Source organism: Natator depressus, chromosome 21 (genome assembly GCF_965152275.1).
Source record: "Natator depressus isolate rNatDep1 chromosome 21, rNatDep2.hap1, whole genome shotgun sequence".
Lineage (NCBI taxonomy): Eukaryota > Metazoa > Chordata > Testudines > Cheloniidae > Natator > Natator depressus.
Genome location: NC_134254.1, coordinates 15,241,365 through 15,260,112, shown reverse-complemented (window position 1 = coordinate 15,260,112; position 18,748 = coordinate 15,241,365). Strand labels below are relative to the sequence as shown.

Genomic DNA, 18,748 nt, shown 5'->3' with positions numbered 1-18,748 from the left:
CCCCAAGGGGTGAGGCAGCCCTCCCCAGGGGATCATGGTGGGAGTTGGGGTTCTGTGCCCCCCCAGAGCATAGCAGGGAGGCTCTGGAACCCCCCTACCCCGATAGCCGAGCCCAAGCACATCTGGGAGGTGGCCCCCCTCCTGCCCACCCTCCCCCTCCTCCGGCGGCACCTGTCCAGATGTGCAGCTCTGGGGCTGCCGGTCCAGCCCTGCTCACTGGTCTCCTCCTCTGTGCTGATGGGAGGGGTGGCAGCAGGGGCAGGGGTGGTGGTGCTGCCCCCGGAAAAGGCACTGGGCAGGCTGATTGGCATCTGCAGAGACTCCATGCTGCGGTGCAGGCCCGAGAGCTTGGGGTACATCCTGCCCTCCTTGGGGACACTGAAGCCGCTCATGAGCTCCAGGCCCTGGGAGAAGCTGGCCGAGTTGATGTTGAGGATGGGGGCAGGGCTGGGGGCGAAGCAAGGCGTGAGGTGCCCGGCCGCCTGGTGCCCGTCCTGCCGCTTGCTGGCGTGGGGCTGGGGCAGGTCACTGGAGGACGGAAGGTCCAGGCTGTTGGAGTTGACCTTGTCCAAGTTGGCCAGGGAAGGGGGCTTCACGTAGCTCTTGGAGGGCGCTCTGTGGGAACACAGTACCGGGTTGCAGAGGGGCAGCAGAGACGCCGGGCCTAAGGCTGAGCCCACATGGGGGAGGAAGCTCACCTAGCAGCCTGAGAGCGTGGCGGGGCCTGGCCCGGTTCGGCACGGGAGAGCGGGACGGGGCCTGGCCTGGCGGGGCTCACACCCTGCACTCGCCGTGTACGGGGCCCAGCCTTACTGCTGAGGCCTGACCCACTTTTGGGGAGAGGGTTTAAAAACAAAAGGCACCTGTACAGTCTGTTGGCGCCCCTAATTCTGGCCATTTCTCTAGTTTCACACCCCACCCACCCCGCGCCACCTTGGCTCTCTGCCTGACCGAGGTCTACATCCAGATGCCATGGTGACGGGCAACCATACAAAACCCCAAGGCTGATCGACAGCCACACACGTCCCTTGGGATAATACGCTTCCCCCCATGGCAGGAGAGGACAGTGCCATGGGGATTTTCTAAATAGAGGCCATTGCTTTGGGGTCCCCCACCCAGAGTTTGGAAGAACCCCCTTGGAAGAGGATCCCTTAGCCACAACAAACTCCCTTCTTTATCCCATCGTACCCGGGGGTTTGTTCCCGTTGGCTGGGCTCCCCTCTTCAGCGTGTTAGTGCAGCGCTACTCACCAGCACCAAGCTGCATGCGCTGGTGTGTTATTGTAGGGTTGCTGGTTAGGAGCGGGCAGCTGGTATCAACCAAAAAAACAAACTACCCCAGGCACTACGGCATCAGTGCCAGCTGGCCAAGACCAGCGATCGGACCCTGTGTCAGGCCCCTCTCTCATGTATCCGTAGGGAAAGAGGAGGGTGGTTATGTTGAACTGGTGAGAAAGCCCCGCACCAGAACTTCAATTTTTCAGCAACTGTTTTCAACACTGACAAATCTTAGCTGAAAACCAAGAATATTTCACTTGGAAAGACCACCACAATGCCTCATGGGAGCTGTAGTTCGACTGCCTCATATTCCAATTCTCCTTGATTTGCCAGGCTCCCTAGTTGGACTACATATCCCATGATGCACCCCAGTCTCAGCTCTTGGAAAGGGAAGACGACATGCAACCTGAGAGACCCTAGCTGTGATGCATTATGGGAGATGGAGTCCAGCTGAGGAGCCGAGCCCATACGGAAGAATGGGGACAGGAGGTAACTGAACAACTTCCAACAGACACTGTGGCAAATACTGAAATATTTGGGGTTTCAGGTGTTTGATTTTCTAGCTTAAAACCCAATTTTCCATCAAAAGCCAGTTTGGATGGAAAATGTCTAGACCAGCCCTCATGGCAAGCCTGCAGGAGGAGCCCTGGCTCAGGCTGGGGGGTGGCTGCCTATGGCAGTGGGGCTGATGCTGGGAGGTTTCCCTGGCTCCTACCTGAGCGGCGTTGGGGGCAGCTCGGCCCCTTTGGCGGCAGGCGGGTGGTTGGCTTGGGCCTTGGGGGTGCTTTCAGGGGAGCCGATGCTCTTCAGCGAGACGCACTCGGAGTCCAGGGCCACGGCTTTGGCTTTGGCTTTCTCCTTCTCACGGTCCGTCTGGTTCACCGGGGCCGGCGTGCTCCGGCTCGTGCCGATCTTGGAGGGCTCCTTGAGCCGTGACACCGAGATGCCCCCTTGCTTGGTGCTTAGGAGGCTGGGGTCGATGCTGCTGCTCACAGGCCGGTTCCCGCCACGCCCGCCCGTCACGCTCATGGAGCTGGATTTGGCCGGCCGCGGCAGGCTCCGGTACTGGATGTTGGAGCGAGCCCCAGGGGCCAGAAAGCCAGGCTCCCCGGCATTGGAGACATCCAGGCTGGTTTTCCTCCCATTGACAGGCTTGACGGGGATGCCGGAGCTCTTCTGGATCTTGCCGAGCGTGGCCGAGCCACCCGCCTGCATCACCGTAGCTGTGCCGGTGGCGGGAGGTGGCTTCTTGTATCCGAAGGAGCCGGAGGTAGAGGGCCGGGCGAGCCCTGAGGGAGGCTTCTTGGCATCCCCAATCCGATCCCGGCCAGCGTCGGAGGAAGAGCGCTGCAGGCCCGCGTTCTTCACAGACAGCTTGCTCTTGTCAGTGGCTTTAGCTTCAGGTTTGCCTGGGGGGAGCGGAGCGAGATGGAGAAGGTCACGAGCAATACAGAAGCGTACCCCAGCCCCCTGGCCCTCCTGGGATTGGACTCCCCTGGCACAACGTGGGCTCCTGTGGCTAAGAAACTTCACCCCATCCAGGGAGCTTCTGTTCTGCAAACAGCCTTGCTTTCACCTACCTTGAAAGAGCCAGTTCCCAAGGAGCAGGTGTGATGAAAGTAATTTAACAAGCCCTGGTTCTTACATAGCACTTCTCAGCCATAGATGCCAAAGCGCTTTACCAAGGAGGCCAGGATCATCATCCCTACTGGGCAGATGGGGAAACTGAGGCACAGAGGGGGCAGTGACTCACCCAGCGACACAGTCAGGAATAGAACCCAGATCTCCTGAGTCTCGGTCCAGTGCCCTCTCCACTAGGCCACACTGGAGCAGGGGACCAAGCCTTTCAACATGGAAATCTGTGCATGGTTTCCATGCCAAAAATCAGCCTCATTTCAAGGCTGAACCGAACCGAACGTGAAGGGCACCAGCTTCCCCACGGTAGGGGGCACGACCACCGGATCATGTCAAAGATTTACACTCAACTTTTGCACAAGAGCTGGCACGTGCCCTGCTCTGTTCTGTAGTGTTTGCCGACTGGAGGGACTGCTGCCAAGCCTGGGATGGGCCGAGCCCACGGGACGGGGAATACACGGCGGGGAGCAGTCCAGCATGGGCCCCTGGGATGATGGGACTGACGGGCTCTTGGATGCCTGCTGTCACAGCAGGCTGTGATGTGACACCTGCAGGGAAAGCACCTCTCGGGCCCCTGGGGAATCAGAGTGACGGTGCCAGCGGGATGGGTCTGGCACCAAAGGCAGCACGAGCCGGAGGTCACCAGCTGCCCACATGGCCCAGTGTTGGGGCAGCTGCATGCCCATGGCCTGGGCGAGGCCTCGGTGAATTGTACCCACCATACGCTCTCCCCGAGGGAGGGGTGTGCGACCCCTGTAAGGCCCCCTAGAGTGTTCCCCAGGAGGACACAGTAGTCCCCTCTCATAGCCTCCCTGGGGAGATTCCCAGCCCATCCCCAGGATGAATCCCGAGCACGCAGCCGCTTCAGCCAGCCATGGGGATCGAACCCCTGCCTGGGAGCTAAGGGAGCAGCTGGCTGGCGTGATCCCTGCGCCTGCCACTCGGGGGAGCCCTGAATCCACAGACCGGGCCTGTCCACGGCACATGGCACTCCTGAGGATGGCCTGCCCCATAGCCTGGAGGGGCTGCACACCCATTGGCTGAAGCCCCAGAAGGCATGGGAAGGTGGGAGCATCCGACCTGCTGCAGTCTCACCTGCCACTTTGAGGGTGCTCTGGGCTGTGTGGGTGATGGGCGAGGTCACTGCCACTGGTGGCGTCTTGCCCTTCTTCAGGGACCCCGGCGGGCCCAGGCTGACGGGCTTCTTCAGCTCCCCCCCCTTGGCGGGGGCCTCGTCGCAGCTCTCGGCCCGCTCCCGCCGCCACTTGGAGGCGCCGTGCTCCATCTTGAGGCTGCCGCTGTCGTAGTCCAGCTTCTTCGGGCCCTTCTCCTCCGCCTCGCTGTACCAGCTCAGCCCGCTCTCGGCCAGCGAGCGCTTCTCCGAGTCCGTGCGCAGCTGTGCGGGGCGGGGACAGAGAGGTGAGGGGGGCCGCTCCCAGCCAACCCCACCCGCTGCCCGCCCAGGAGACACCGCCTGCAGGGGCCTTCCCCTCTAGATCACAGGCCTCTCACCCTTGAGGACGGTCCAAGGGGCTGGGGTCCTGGTTCTCTTCCCAGCTCCACCACTGACCCACTGCGCACCCTACTGCCCCATTCAGTGCCTCAGTTTCCCTCTCTGCAGAGTGCCCGAGGTCAGTGCCGGAGCCAGGAAGAGACCCAAGATCCTGACTCACACCCCAGTGCCATCGCCATAAAGGCTCATTCTGCTTCGGCACCAGGGCTGGAGGCTAACTCTTTAGATGCGGCATTACTGTTGCGGAAACGGGACAGCCCCACACTCTGATGGCCTAGACTCCTCTATAACCCAGAGCAGGCTCTGGGGCCAGCTCCTCTGCGGGCAGGTCGGGGCAGCCTGGCTGAAGTCTATGGAGCTATGCTGACTGGTCTGGCCCCGATGGGCAGAGACACTGTCCTTGCCCATCGCTGCCCTACGTGTGGTGAGATGGCGGGTCGCCGTCGCGTTCTCAGCCACCAGGCGCCCATGTCACCGGCGCATCCCCCTCCCACCGGCGCTCTCACTGGGACACGGGCTGCCCCTCTCCAGGTCTGCCCACCCCACCCCTTTCACCAGCGCTGAACGGGCCCCTCCCCATGGCAGTCAGCACGTACCGCTATAGCCGAGTTCCGCCGGGAAGCCGTGGGGCTGGACGGGAGGGAGTTGAGGGAGGAGCTGGCGTTGAACTCTTCCGAGCTGAGGTTGTCAGAGGCATCGCTGAGGCCACTGCTGATGGAGCTGCTCTCATCCCAGCTGGAGCAGGACAGAGAGAGAGAGAGTTCCCTCCACTGAGCTGTGTGTCACCGGGGGAGAGCAGGGCTGCAGCTCCTACCCCCAGGGCTCCCAGAGGAAAAACAGCCAGCCCCCCTGCCCCTATCCAAAGGGCTTTCCGTGCCAGCACCACCCACCACAGCACCCACGGGAACCCCAGATCCAAACAGCCCCGAAGCCGCGGGAGCTCACAACCAGGATCCGGGTTTTGCAGCTCAGGCCCATCCCTCATACCAAGGAGCGGGGAGGAAGCTCGGAGAAGAGCAAACAAATTCGATGGAAGCTGCCTGGCCGGCTGATTCCCCAGGAGGGGAAGCGTTACTCCGCAAGCCTGAGGAAGAGCGGCCAGTAACACATCCTCCCACATGGGCTATGGCTGCGGGGGGCTGGAGAGCTGCTCCTTCCCGTACGGGCTGTGGGCCGGGATTTGGGGAAGAACAGGAGGGGGTGGGATGTTCCTCCAAAGGCTTCATCTCCACTATTGTGACATGCTTTAACCCAGCTGGAGCGCCCACAGGGACTGGGTGGGTAGCAGGGCCCGACTGGCTACAGCCCAGTTTGAAGCATGCTTAAGCCCAGTTTTTAAAATCATCCATGAGATCATGGGACACAAAGACCTGGGGCTCGGGCCAGCAGCGGTGACACAGCAGGGGGCTGTGCGAGTCACGTCTGATCAGTCCCGTGCAGGAGGGGCCGAACTAGGTCATAACCCGTTACCCAAGGCGGCCTGTCACCCAAACATGGTTTGATCCTATTCAAACATGATCCCGCATCGTGGTCCAAACCACCAGCGAGCCTTCCCAGAGGGACGGCACCATGCCAATCCCTCCTAGCAACAGGGCCAGCCCCACCGTGGGAGCTAGCCGTGAGCCAGCGTGAGCTCTGGTGTGCTCACAAGCGACCTGATCCTGCCCCCGTTCGAGTCACTGGCAAGACGTTCACTGACTTCAGTGCGAGAACAGGCTGGGGGTGGGGGGTGTTCCTCAGTCCCCTTGAGGGCACCAGCAGGACAGCACAAGGCACATCCGCCAGCATGGACGGGGCAGGAGGCAGACAGCTGCTCATCCAGCCCCTAAGAAGCACACTTCACGCAGCCTGTGAAGAAAGCACAGGATGGGTGTGTGTAGGGGTAGTCCTAGTGATCACTTTGCTTGTGCCTGGTGCTCCTAGGATCCTCCAGAGCCTGAGTGTCCTGGAGGACTGTCAGGGCAGAGACTGGGTCCCTGTTGTGTCCAGATTGTACAAGCACCAATGATCCCACTTGGATCAGTGCTCCGGGGCCCCAGACACATTAACACAGCCCAGAGCAGAGCATAGCAACCAGCTCTCCAGCGGCCCAAGGGTTAATACGGATCCTATTGTCTCTTTGACCTAACTAACCCCATATGGCGCTGACCACTCCACTGGGGCTCAGGGGTGGGTGGGGTGTGGCAGAGGGTAGATGTGACCCTTTTATCTTTGTCAGGGACTGAAGATGGGCTGGACGCAAAACCCCGCATTCCCAAGCCCCACAGGGCCCAAATGCTTCAAACCACTCCCCATTGTGGGGCCTGAGCTCACTACTAGCAGCCAGTGATCCAGACAGATTAGTAGACTCACGGAGTGCTCGATCTAGAGTCACCCCGCTGACACCAGGTAGCTAAGAGACACTGCACCTTGAAGCAGGTCACCCAGCACAGGTTTGTCTTTAACCACCACCCATAGGGAAGGATACAACATGGACACCACTGGGATTTCTAGAGCAGTTTTTACATTTCAAACTGACTCCGGCCCCCTGCCCCAGCACCCTTGTCTGGTGGACTCCAATTCAGCCCCACCTCCCTCTGCTCATGGGTGGAGGGGATTCACTTTACAGAGGGGACAGATTCCCGGTTCCAGTAGTGATTCTGGTTCAACTTCAGCACCCCAGCACGTGTGAGGTGCTCCCTGGGCCAGTTTGCAGAGCCCTGAACTCACCTATCACAGCACCACCCTCCCCCCAATGGCTGGGACCCCACAATAACCCAGCCCCACTGCCAGGAGCCAGCCAGGACCCCAAAGCTGGGCATGCCACAATAGGGACTCCATATCTACAAGTTATCTGTGCCCACCATCACATAGTGGTTAGGAAAAGGACCCAGGAGTTCTGGTGCCCAGCCCATCAGACCATGCTCTCTCCCTCCAACGGCGAAAGGGAGAACACTGGATCGAAGCATTCCCAGAGAGCCCAGCACTCGTTTGTGGCCGAGTCTCCCTCTCCAGCGTGGAATCCCACATTCCCTCTGCAGCCGAGCAGAGCCCTGCTGGAGCACGAGCTGAGGACGGAAGGGAGGGCAAGGCTGCTCTGACCCATGACTGATACAGATGCGATGGTTAGTTTTTAGAGACTGGCTGGAACCACCTGCTCTCCCCCTAGATCCTGCCCGGCCTGGCTTTGGGGACCTTTGGGACCGGATCCAGAGTCAAGGTTGGCAAGCGGCTCCCAGCTCCGTAACAAGCTGAACCAAACCCCTGGGTCCGAATACTCCCAGCTCTGGGCTATTCAAATCCAGGGCCCACTCGGCAGGGGGTGGCACAAGCCCATCTCTGTTGATGTTGGCACCTGCCTGAGCTGGGTGAAGGAGGGGATAAGTGCGATCCAGGCCCACAACCCCCCTGAAATGGCCCTGCTGACTCATCCCTCACCGGGGAGCCCCCCCATGCACACAGTCACCGACCCTGCATCCCCTTCCGGGAGCAGACCTTTCCCCAGCTGGGACTGGCGTGTTCTCCCGGATCAGCCGGACAGTGATCGCCCCCTAGTGGCTGCACCCCGCTGCTTGCATTCCCAACACGCCATGGGGTACCTTGGTGTGCACAGCGCACTGGGCGCTCCCTCCACCCTCCATCCGGCCAGCCAGCCGCAGCAAAGCCCGGGCCCGATCCTGCAGCCAGCGGTCCCAGGGAGTTCCCCAGCCCTGCTCACCCCAGAAAGGGCTAGCCGCATGGAGTCTGGAAGGGCAGGATCCCTGGGGACAGTCCACCCTGGGCTGGTCTCCTCCGCTCACGCAGAAGGTGTTGAGCTCATGGGCGGTGGGTGGAGCCCCACTTCGGGGAGGCTAGCCCCAAGCTCCACCCCTTCCACCCATGCCCATCACCTACTGAGGTGCTGGAAGTAGGGGGGCTGCCACACCCCCTGGCCTGAACTGGATTCCACCGTATCTAGGGTTTACAGTTTGGTTCAATGGCTCTCAGCACTCCCACTGTACAAATGGATCCAGCACTCCTGACCACCTACACCCTGGTGTCCCCCATCCTCACTCCCAGCCGAATGGTCTTTACTCCCATGCTCCCCCAGCTCAGTCCCAGCCCCCACCCCAGGACCCTTAAGACAGGCTGCACATCCGATTTGAGAGCAGGCATTTGTGGTCTCTCCCACACACCCCTTTTCCACCCACTGGAGTTTTATTAATTTTAACATCAGCAAGAAACCCTCCCCTCCCCGCTCCCAACAGAGAGGAAGGGGCTTTGTCACGGAGCTCAGGGGGGCCAGGATGAATGCACACGCATCCAGGGAATACACACACACACACGGAACGTACAAACACACCATGCATCCATGCAGGGAACGCAGACACACAACACGTGCTGGTGCATCCACCCAGCCGGAAATCCCCCTTCCCAGCCAGCCAGCCCCACTATATCAAAAATCCCCCACTGAAATCACCAGCTGGAGCTCGAGGGCTGGGGCATGGGAACCTTCCGTACGGATCCTGTGGCACAGAGGATTCGCGCACACAGAGGTATGGCTGAGGCTATCAGTGTCCCAAGGAGAGCGGAGATCTTGGGAGAGCGACCCCAAGTAGACAAGGGTCATAGGAGACAGATGCCCCCCCGGCCCCTCATCCTCTTACCGCCGGGCTGTCCAGTGCTCCTCCTCCCGGCTGGCGCCTATGCAAGCATGGGCCTCCAGCCCTCTCTGTCCTGCCGGGCCGGGGCAGCAACAGTGGAAGGCAGGTCTGTGGCTCACGGGTACCCTGACAGCAGGACACTGTCCCAACCCGGCTGCTGGGCCCCTGCCTGGCAGAACTCCCTCTGGAGCAATGGGCTGCTTGCCAGGGTAGCTGGGAAGGAGGCAGCAGACCCCGGGGGGATAGGGGCCGACCTTGCAGACAGTGCCCCCACGCAGGCTCAGCAGACCATGTGGAAAAGCCCATCTCCCAGGCTGTCAATCAGCCCTCAGCTGGAGTGAGGAAGGGCTGCTCCGGACTGGGGTGGCAGCTGCCATTTCTCCCAAAGGCCCATCCAGCCCGTGACGGGGGGAGCCGTATGCCCGCAGGGCTTCCCCGCCACAGAGGGGCCCAGATGAGCATGGCCTTCTTTCAGGTCAGTGCCTGAGTAGGTCAGCGAGGCCCCCGAAGGCTGGTCGAAGGAGTCTAGCTGCGGACAACGGAAAGGGCAAGCATTGGCGATGGGACATGGGGGAGGCCGCTGTGCCGCAGCTCCAGCCCCCCGGCACTGGGGTGCATCTGGATACAAACAGGACAATGCATCGGAGATGCCCGTTCACAGCCAGCTCGGGCCACGGGGAGCATTGTGCTCAGTCTAGGCCTCCTGTGGACATCAGCCCACATTACATAGCCCCATTCTGCCGACCATGACCCGTTATCCCAGCCTGGGGCACCCCCCTTGATCCTGACCTGCAGCCTCCTGCTATGCCCGCTCCTGGCTCTGCGGGAGTTAGGAGCTGAAACACCTTTGAGGATCTAGACCTCAGAGAGGGGAGGGGGAACAGGGAGCTTGCCCGAGGGTCAGGGGGGTCTGTGCCTCCCAGAGGTTGGGCCGCAATGCAGAGGGGCTGAAGGGAGGAGGGTGCTAATCATCAGGATGCTACAGGCCCTTTGGCTCTTGGTTGCCGGCTCAGTTCCGGCCTAGGTCAGTGATCAAGTAAAGCCTTTCCTGTGACTTGTCAGCACAATGGTCTGTGTGCCGCGAGTTGGTGGGTTCTCAGCCCAGCTACTAGGGAACCCCACCGCTCCACTGCAACCCCCACCATGCCATGTTGGCAGCTAGGGCGGAGGGGCTGAGGACTTGGGTTTGCCCGTGGTCCAGGACTGCCCCCTGTGGGTCTGCGTGGAGGTGCTGCGGCCAGGGCAGCCGGTGCCGCGGCTGCGCTTGACAAACCTAGATAAACAGAGGACTCCAGGCACCACGGAGGCCCATGTGGCTGCACTGACTGTGGGGGGGCTGAAACCCTGCACCCGGAGAACCTTGTTAGGAGGGAGCTCGGGGGAGATGGTACAAGGGCTCAGTCGAGCTGGGAACACCCATCTGCACATGCCCAAAGGGGAATGGGGTGGGATCCCAGGGGCAGGGGCACCCGAAGGAGGGCACAGAGAGCCGAGCCAGCTCCCATGAGAGGGGCTGGGGACGCAGCGCTGCATGGGCCAAGGGGACCAGAAGGGGCCATTTCTAGTTTCTATAACGGAAGGACACTGCAGGGATGGACACGGAGCATTCAGCCTCCTGCTGAGGGACTGCTGCCTGCACCTTGGCAAAGGCTAATTACCCCACGGCCCATGCCCCTTGTGGGGCAGGGCTGAGCAGGCGGTCGGCTGGCCAGCAGCGAGATTCCTTTGTTCTCCCACACGGAGCAACTCGCTGTCAGCGGTCCCCCCTCCCCAAGACACTCTGCTGTGGGACCAGGTAATGCCCCAGCGTCTGGTGCTTTCACAGCCCCTCCGGCACGCTGGGCTGCTAGGCTCTGCAGCCGGGGTTTCCCGGGTCACGCAGAAGGAGGGGAGGTGGTTTCACTTCTCCAGCAGCTGGCTCCTTAATTAGTTAATGCCTCCAGCAGGCCCTGGAAGGCTCTGTGAGGTGCTAGAGAGGGGTGGGGTGTCCTTGTGAGCCTTCCCACAGCCGGGGGTGGGCAGCGGGAGACCCCGCCGCACTGATGGCAGAACATGCCCCAGCCAGCCCTGGAGATGCCAGCAGCAGGAGCAGTCCTGGCCCATTCGGGGGGCAGGGATAGTTCAGTGGTTTGAGCATTGGCCTGCTAAACCCAGGGTTGTGAGTTCAATCCCTGAGGGGGCCATTTAGGGATCTGGGGCAAAAATTGGAGATTGGCCCTTCTTTGAGCAGGGGGTTGGACTAGTTACCTCCGGAGGTCGCTTCCAACCCTGAGATTCTATGATTCTGTTCCCTGCGCTGCAGATGTGTACAGCACTCCTTCCCATGATCCTGGCACCTTCCCCAGGAACATCCAGCTGAGGGCACTTAGAGCCAAGCACCAAAATCCATGCATAGGCATGTGACTGCAAGGGGCCAGCCCATCAGAGCCAGGCAGACACTGACCACTGGGTTAGCTATCTGGGTATTTCTCGGTCCCCCCCTTACCACAGTATCTAAGCACCTCACAACCTTTACCGTATTAACCCCTGTGAGGCTGGGCAGTGCAGTTATCCCTATTGTACAGATGGGAAACTGAGGCACACACAGGCTAAGTCACTTGCCCAAGGGAACCAGTTGACCCCGGGGCTCCTGAGTCCCAGTCCAGTGCCTCTAACAACTAGCCCACCCCTTCCGACCCATACAGCACCTGAGGATCTCAACGCACTCTACAAAGCCCCTATCTCACAATCAGGGAAACTGAGCCATCAAAAAGGGAAAAGCCTTGCTCAGTCTCTCACATTAAGTCAGCGACAGGGCCAGGAACAGATTTCAGCTCTCTTAGGTCCCGGCGCGACACCGCCCCACCGCATGCCTGTCTATGCAATCTTCACGCACACGAGGCGGGCCTGCTGGGACGCCCTGGGCAGCTAGTCCCTCTGGCAGCGAGCAGCTAAGCAGCACCGAATCCATGCCAGCCACGCAGGGCCACCTGCTTTAGCGCACAGAGCAGCACCCCCCATTTGCTGTAATCAGACTGCAGCAGAGGCAGGTCCGCATGCAAAAGGCAATTAAGGGAGCATTAGCCTGTATTGTGAGCAAACACCTAGGCAATTAGGCTTGAGCACCAGCACCAGCCACAGCCACAACACACACCCCCTTGAAGGATGGGTAACCATGTTGTAAGGACAGATCCAGAGCCCTGATATTAAACCTCCTGCTGCAGGGCTTAAGCCAATCCCTAGCTATTAGGGATAAGACCTACCTGGGCATAGGTTGTTCCACCTCTGCCCGCTGGGCGGTTCTTACCCCTGCCTCTGAAGCAGCTGGTACTGGCCGCTGTCAGAGACAGGAGACTGGGTACCGGATTCCAGCTCCGATCCAGCCGCACCCATGTTCCAAGGATTTGTTTCCTCATTTCTGTGGCATCCCTCGCCTTGGCAGCAGGGCCCCTTTGTGACAGGGATCACAACATAAAAGCACCAGGGGACCTTGGATGACCTCAAGCAAATCTTCACCCAAAGCTGGCCCTGAATCAGGAAGGCCGCTCGCTAATCTCTCTGTGCTGTAACTACTGACTCACAGAACCAACCACTTCTCCATGGGAAAGTTATACCCTGTGTGGAAGCTCCTCCTTCCCCTGACCCGTGGCAGCTCCTGCGGTCTCTGGCTCCCACTTCCCCACTGAGGCTCTTTGCACTTTCCAGCAAGGGATCCAAACACTAAACCCGAAACTGAGCTTGTTCCTTGTTTGACAAGAAGCAGCCCGGCTCGCTGGCCCAGGGCTAACGCGAAGCCCCAAGAGTAAAAGGAGGCTCCCGGTGAAGTCTCCTGGCTTCTCACAGCCTTGCGCCAGGAAACTTCACTGCCCTGATCCAGCAGCAGGAACTTGCTCTCTTTGGGATGGCACCCCCACCTCCCACAACCTCCAGCAGTGCCCTGTGAGTGAGGCAGCCTCTAATGCACTGGGGGTGTGGGTACTCAGAGCCCCCCTACCCCACCCACAGTGATGGCCTCTTGCTCCATTAAGGTTACAGTGTAAAGGGGGCTTGTGGGTTGGTCATGGTTGGGGGGGGGGGGGGGGCTGTGAGCTCTTTAGGGCAGAGATGGTCTCTTGGTTCTGTGTCTGTACAGCATCGAGCACAACGTGGTCCGGGGCTACGCCGGGGGCTCCTGGGCGCTACACCTAATACAGAATAATAATAAGAATAATAATACAGAATCCAGGGCAGCAATCAGGCCTGAAAATGGTTCCATTTTGCCATCTCTGGGGGCTCCTGCCAGATGACTGAATCGGTGACGTGCACACGCTTCCTACAGGAGCCAGGGTCCACCTCCCCAAAACCACCCCACAGCAGAAAGCGCAGGAGTGACCGGCCCTCTAGGTGGATGCCCCCATGCAGGGATGAGAACGCTAGAGCTCGGCTGCTGTAGCAAAACATGCTTTGGGGTGGCTATGCCCCCGGGGCAGCCCCCTGTGCTAGCGTAAAGCTAGGGTCTGGTGCACCAGTGCAGTGACCCCAGTGCAACCACACCCACGTAACTGCGCCGGGACTGATTGCTCCCGTCTAATCGCAGCTTCACTGGCCGCATGGGGAAGAGCTTGTGCCAGAGTCGATCTGCAGAGTCCAGAGCAGAGGGGTGACCCTGGTGCTTCCTTCAAAGCTCCTAGAGCTGGGCCGAACATTTTGGACGGAAACGTTTTCCCACCAGAAATGCTCTTCTGTCTGAATCAAAGTGGTTTGCGGGACTTTGATGAAACCAGTACCAGAAAAATGTCAAAGAGAATCGCTTTGAATGCAGCATTTCAATTCATGTAGACTTTGCTAGGCTAGTAAAATATTACCTTGAATATTCCCTTATGTTTGCATACAATCTATCAAACACTACCTAATATTTCATATTCTATTATCATGTTTTGACTTTTATCAAAGAAAACCAAAAAACCCAGTTTTGCCTTGCCGGAACGATACACTTCAGCGTTATCCGAATGAAACTGTTTGGCGTTCCCAAGCTGAAATATTCCAGAATTTCTATCTCACTGGGAATTTCCACTTCTTGAGATTGGAATGAAAACCAACGTTGAAACATCGGAATTTTCATGGAACGGAAATTTTATCTTCCATCCAGCTCTACAAATTAACATTCTTGCACCCAGCAGTTGATATTCCAAGCTCCGCTCTACTTTGATATTATTTGACACCATCATTCATACGCCCTTTGCTCTGTTTTCTTTTCCTGAACAAGGAGTAAAGGGGGAAGGACTTTTTTCCCTTTAAAACTGAAGGTGGAAGGATACTATCCAGGAGGTGATGCTCATGGGAGCTGGAAACATCCCCAAGGCACTGCTGCGTTATCCCTACGCAGCAGGTGGGGGATTGTGTTTGTACAGCTCTTAACACAATGGGATCCCCGTGCTGAGCAAGGTCTGGAGGCACAACATCATCATCAACAAAAGGCCCATAAGGGAGACAGGGACAGTCGTTTATGGGATCCTTAAGTTCAGTCCATAATTTTAAGCCCCAAATGCTGTTCGGGGTCAAGTGGCACAGGTTCTAGCCCTGACGCCTCTCTGTGAGCTCTGGACCCCCCTGGACTGATCTTATCCTGAATGGATGGAAAACGTTTACCCGGCCCCTTATCGGGACAAGGAGGATCTGCCACTGAAGGATCTTGACTGTACAAGGTCCTCAAGCCAAATCAAAGCCCCCCCTCTCCTGAGGCAACACCTCATGCCTCCTGCAGTCAAGCAAGGCACAGACGCACAATGCTCTTTGTAAGGGGAGCTGAGGAGCAGCTCTCATACCTACATGCCCCAGGCCAGAACTGGTGTCAGGCAGGGAATATGCATCCTCAGCCACCTTATACCATGACCGCCGCTTTGCAACAAGCCTGTGGCCCCTAGTTCCTTCCCAGTGGTCGGTACAATGCAGGTCACAGCCGTGGGTAACACTGTGGCAAGAACGTAGCTCCTTCCGCTCCCAAAGCCCAGGCCCTGCCACTTGAACTACAGGAGAATCTCCTTTAGCTGTTAGCAGCATGGGGCCTATGACACACAGTGCAGCAGTTCAGATCCCATTCAGCAGAGGGCATCAATACTCACATTAACTCACTCATTAACCTCATCTGCACTCCTATCAGGCTATGCTGTTATGCTGTCGGCTCTGCCAAGCTAAGCAGCGCTTAGCTGTGTCAGTGCTTGGATGGGGGCCCTGAATGGACTAGGCAATTCAGAGGCAGGCACTCTCCCATCTGAGTCAGTAGGGGGCACAGTGGGGCTGCTAGAGAGACTGTCACTCAGATTAGACACTTGAGGCCCCATTTAGGGTCCCTAAAGACTCCTGCAGAAGTGGCAGTAGTGACCCCATTAGCACAGGGGCGGGGGGATACGTACAAGGCACCAGGAGGACAAAGGGGTGCTACTTGCATGTTAAGCATGATCACTAGGGTCCAGATTACTAAAGAGTTAAGCTCCTAACTCCCATTAAAATCAACGTCAGTCCGGCAGCTAAGCCCTTTTGAGAATCTGGGTGAAGGTAACTCCAGCGCCGCCGCCCCCCCCCCCCCCCCGTGGAGCATGCTGTTGCAACAGGGGGTGAGCAATCCATTGTGGGGGGAGCAGAGCTCACCTCTGTACTGCTCTGACAGGCAAGCACTGTCCTGCGAAGGGAGCGGCTCGGCTCTGGAGCAATCGCACCCCAGCCGGGCGCATTCGACCCATAACAGACTAGCTCCTGCCAGGTTCAGTGGCTGGAGGGCTCTTCAAGGTCGTTCGGGCTGCAAGGCGAGGCCAGCGCTGGGTCAGAGCTGGAGAGTCACCATCTCCTGCTCCGATCCATCATATACAGACCACCCCCCCAGCCCCGCGCCCTGTCTCTGCCAGCGGATGAAAAGAGGGACTGTCAAAGCAGCCAGCTCCGCTGTGGCTCCTGGAACACTGCACTGTTTGTATCTGCCCTGACAACTGCTGGAGCACATGGAGCGGGAAGAGCACCAACACCGACAATCGGCTCCCAGCCCAGCCACTCCCCTCCCTGCTTGGTGGGAGGAACGAGACAGATGGATGGGGCGAGAGGGGAACGGGGCGAGAGACAAGGAGCGCAGTGTCACCCGGGTGAGAACCAAGCCAGACAGGCGTAAAGAGGAAGAGGGGGGCTGGAGAGATTTGCAAGCTACCTTGGGAGGTGCGGAGAGCCCCCCCGCTTCCACTGCAGAACTGGAGATATTCAGCAATCTGCTTGATCGGGCCCTTTAAAGCCCATCCACGCTGGTGGAATGTAAACCGGCACATGCTAGCAATGTGCAATATTCCCCGCTAGGGGCTGGGGCCCCAAAGGATAACAGCCTACTATACTCAACAGGGAACAGAGTTACTCCTGTGCCTTGAGTGGCAGAGGCGGTGCCAAGGGTCAAACTGTGCTGCTGAGCCAGCCGAGGGACCACCCCAAAGCCAACTCAGAGCACACCCACTCCCCCAATGGGCAGGAGAGCATGGTGTGTTTGAACAGCGCACCCTCCACCCCCAGCACAGCCATCCCTAAAGGGCACTCACCCAGGTTGGCATGAGTGCAGCTTAGCTTGTCTGCCCTTCCTTACACAATGGCAGCGAGCAAAGTCCAGCAGCAGCCGTTCTCGAGGGCTGGTTTATGAGGAGTCTCCCAGCCCTGCCCCGCTCTCCGCCCCAGGGAAGGGCTGGGGAGCAGACACCCGATGCCTAGCGGTTAGAGGGCAGCAAATGCATGGGGCAACTGGGGAGCTCTTGGCAAACCCTCTGGGAACGGCATCTGCCCCCCAGTCTGTCAACCCTCCGCCATCCACGCTGGGCACAGCTTCCCAGCCCTTCCCTGCTTTAGGTCATGCCCTGCTCTGTTCTGTGCAGGCCTGCCAACTGGGAGTCTGCCCCAGCCCTCTGCCTGCCTTGGGCTCAGCTCTCCAGCCAGGACCCAGCTCCTGTGGGCTGCCTTTCTTGCAAGCCAACCCTGCACGGGGTGTAGCCACTGGGGCTAATGGAACAGAACTGATCGGCCCAAGGCTTCTGCTCCCTCCCCCTCCACATTAACAGTCCAGGGCGCAGCGCCCCCAGTTGGCCAACAAGCCTTGCAGTAATGAGCCGGAAGGGGGAAAATACGCTAGCTAAGGAAAGTGGCAGACATGACTCCAATGCAGCTACTCTGACCGGGTTATTGAGAACAGCTAAACGAGTCTGATTCCAGCGACAGCCTTCGCCACCGCAGTAGGGAGAAGCAGGTGGCATGTGCTGGAGTCACACAGGGCAGATGCCCCCGCGTACCCTGCTGGAAGGGTATTGACTCGTAGCACTGATACAGGCTTTCAGCCACAGACATCAGAGCCATTCCCAAGGAAAGCCAACACCTCACGCGGAAGCCAGCATCATGATACAGATGGGGAAACTGAGGCACATGGGAGTGACTTGCCCAAAGTTGGTCAACGGCACAGCTAGGAATAGAACCCAGGTCTCCTGATCCAGTGGCCCTGGGCTCCCTCCTCCCCCCATTGGCATACTGCCCTGATTGCAGGGAGGTACGCAGCTGCCCCCCTGCCCCCCCGCTAGTCAGGTGACCAGGGGCCGCAGGCACATATGGTTCAAGAGCATTTGGAGGTTTGCAGTTTCCCCGGCGCTGCCTGTCTCCTCCTGCTCCAAGACAAGGGCTGGGGGCAGTCGACATCCTCAGTGCCTCCCTAGCGCACCAGGCCCATGAGTGGATGCATGCCCATGCCCCTCCTCCATCTGGGGCAGCCTGCTGTACGGAGGTCCCTTGGCACTGGGAGGAGGGATACAGCTGTGACCCAGATGTTACTGTGTGGTCAGTTGGCCTGGGCTCAGCCCAGATGCCAGGCTGCCCAGTGCAGACACCCTGTGGAATACCAAGGAAGGAGACGATGATTTAGGGCACTCCGAGGGGTCTAACTAGCGTGGCTGGGATGCAACAGAGAAAGGGAAGCCATAGGCTGCCTAGCAGTCTGAGCTCTCCAGGACTATGGGATACTTTCCTGGTGGGAGCCCCATCGCTGGGGGCACTTCAGCCTAGATGGGGTGAGACACTGGAGAACACAGGAGAGGAAATAAGCTTGCATTAGTGGCAGATGGCTTAGAGCTGTTCGGGAAGGCAGCATGGTCTAGTGGCTAGAACCCCAGACTGTAATTCAGGAGACCTAGGTTCTATTCCTGGCTCTGCTGGAGACCTTGGGCAAGTGTCTGTACCTCAGTTTCCCCCTCTGTGAAGCGGGGATGATGATACTGATTGGCTTTGGGATGAACAGCACTAGATATCAGGATCACCCCATGGCGGCAGAAGGCGAGTACCTAGTGACCCCGGGTCTGTCCCACCACCCTGCCTTTATGTCCTATGGACAGAACACGCTCTCCGTTCCTGGTCAGCTCTGCCCCTTGATCAGACTCCGAACCCTCCCTCGGGGGCTGGTCTCAAATCCAAGGGGAGGCACCAAATGCCCTGCATTAGCTGCTCTTCCGTGCTGGCATCGTGACACGACCGTGTCCGAAACACGACGCAGCTCAGCAGGGGTTCAGGCCCTGTGCCTCTAGCGTTAACTTCCCGATTCAGCCCCCTTTAGCCCAGGCAACCCTCCATCCCTTTTGGGGCCGCTGCAGCAGCGAGGAGAGGTGACACCCTCGTGTCTTCCTCCGGCCGCTGGAAACACGGGACGTGTCGGCCACGAGAGCACGGCAGTAGCTTTGCTGGCC

General features: G+C 59.1%; 1 protein-coding gene across 7 annotated transcripts in view; it reads right to left on the bottom strand.

The window, feature by feature from the left end:
• The window catches only part of NAV1 (neuron navigator 1), a 288,785-nt gene that overhangs the window by 28,105 nt on the left and 241,932 nt on the right, over nucleotides 1-18,748 (bottom strand). For all 7 annotated transcript variants that reach the window (XM_074936239.1, XM_074936235.1, XM_074936234.1 and 4 more), the window contains 4 exons: nucleotides 5,022-5,160; nucleotides 4,008-4,308; nucleotides 1,993-2,686; nucleotides 172-615 (listed from right to left, as the gene is read on the bottom strand). In XM_074936239.1, the coding sequence (XP_074792340.1) occupies nucleotides 172-615; nucleotides 1,993-2,686; nucleotides 4,008-4,308; nucleotides 5,022-5,160 (1,578 nt within the window). The remainder of the gene's footprint in view (nucleotides 1-171; nucleotides 616-1,992; nucleotides 2,687-4,007; nucleotides 4,309-5,021; nucleotides 5,161-18,748) is intronic.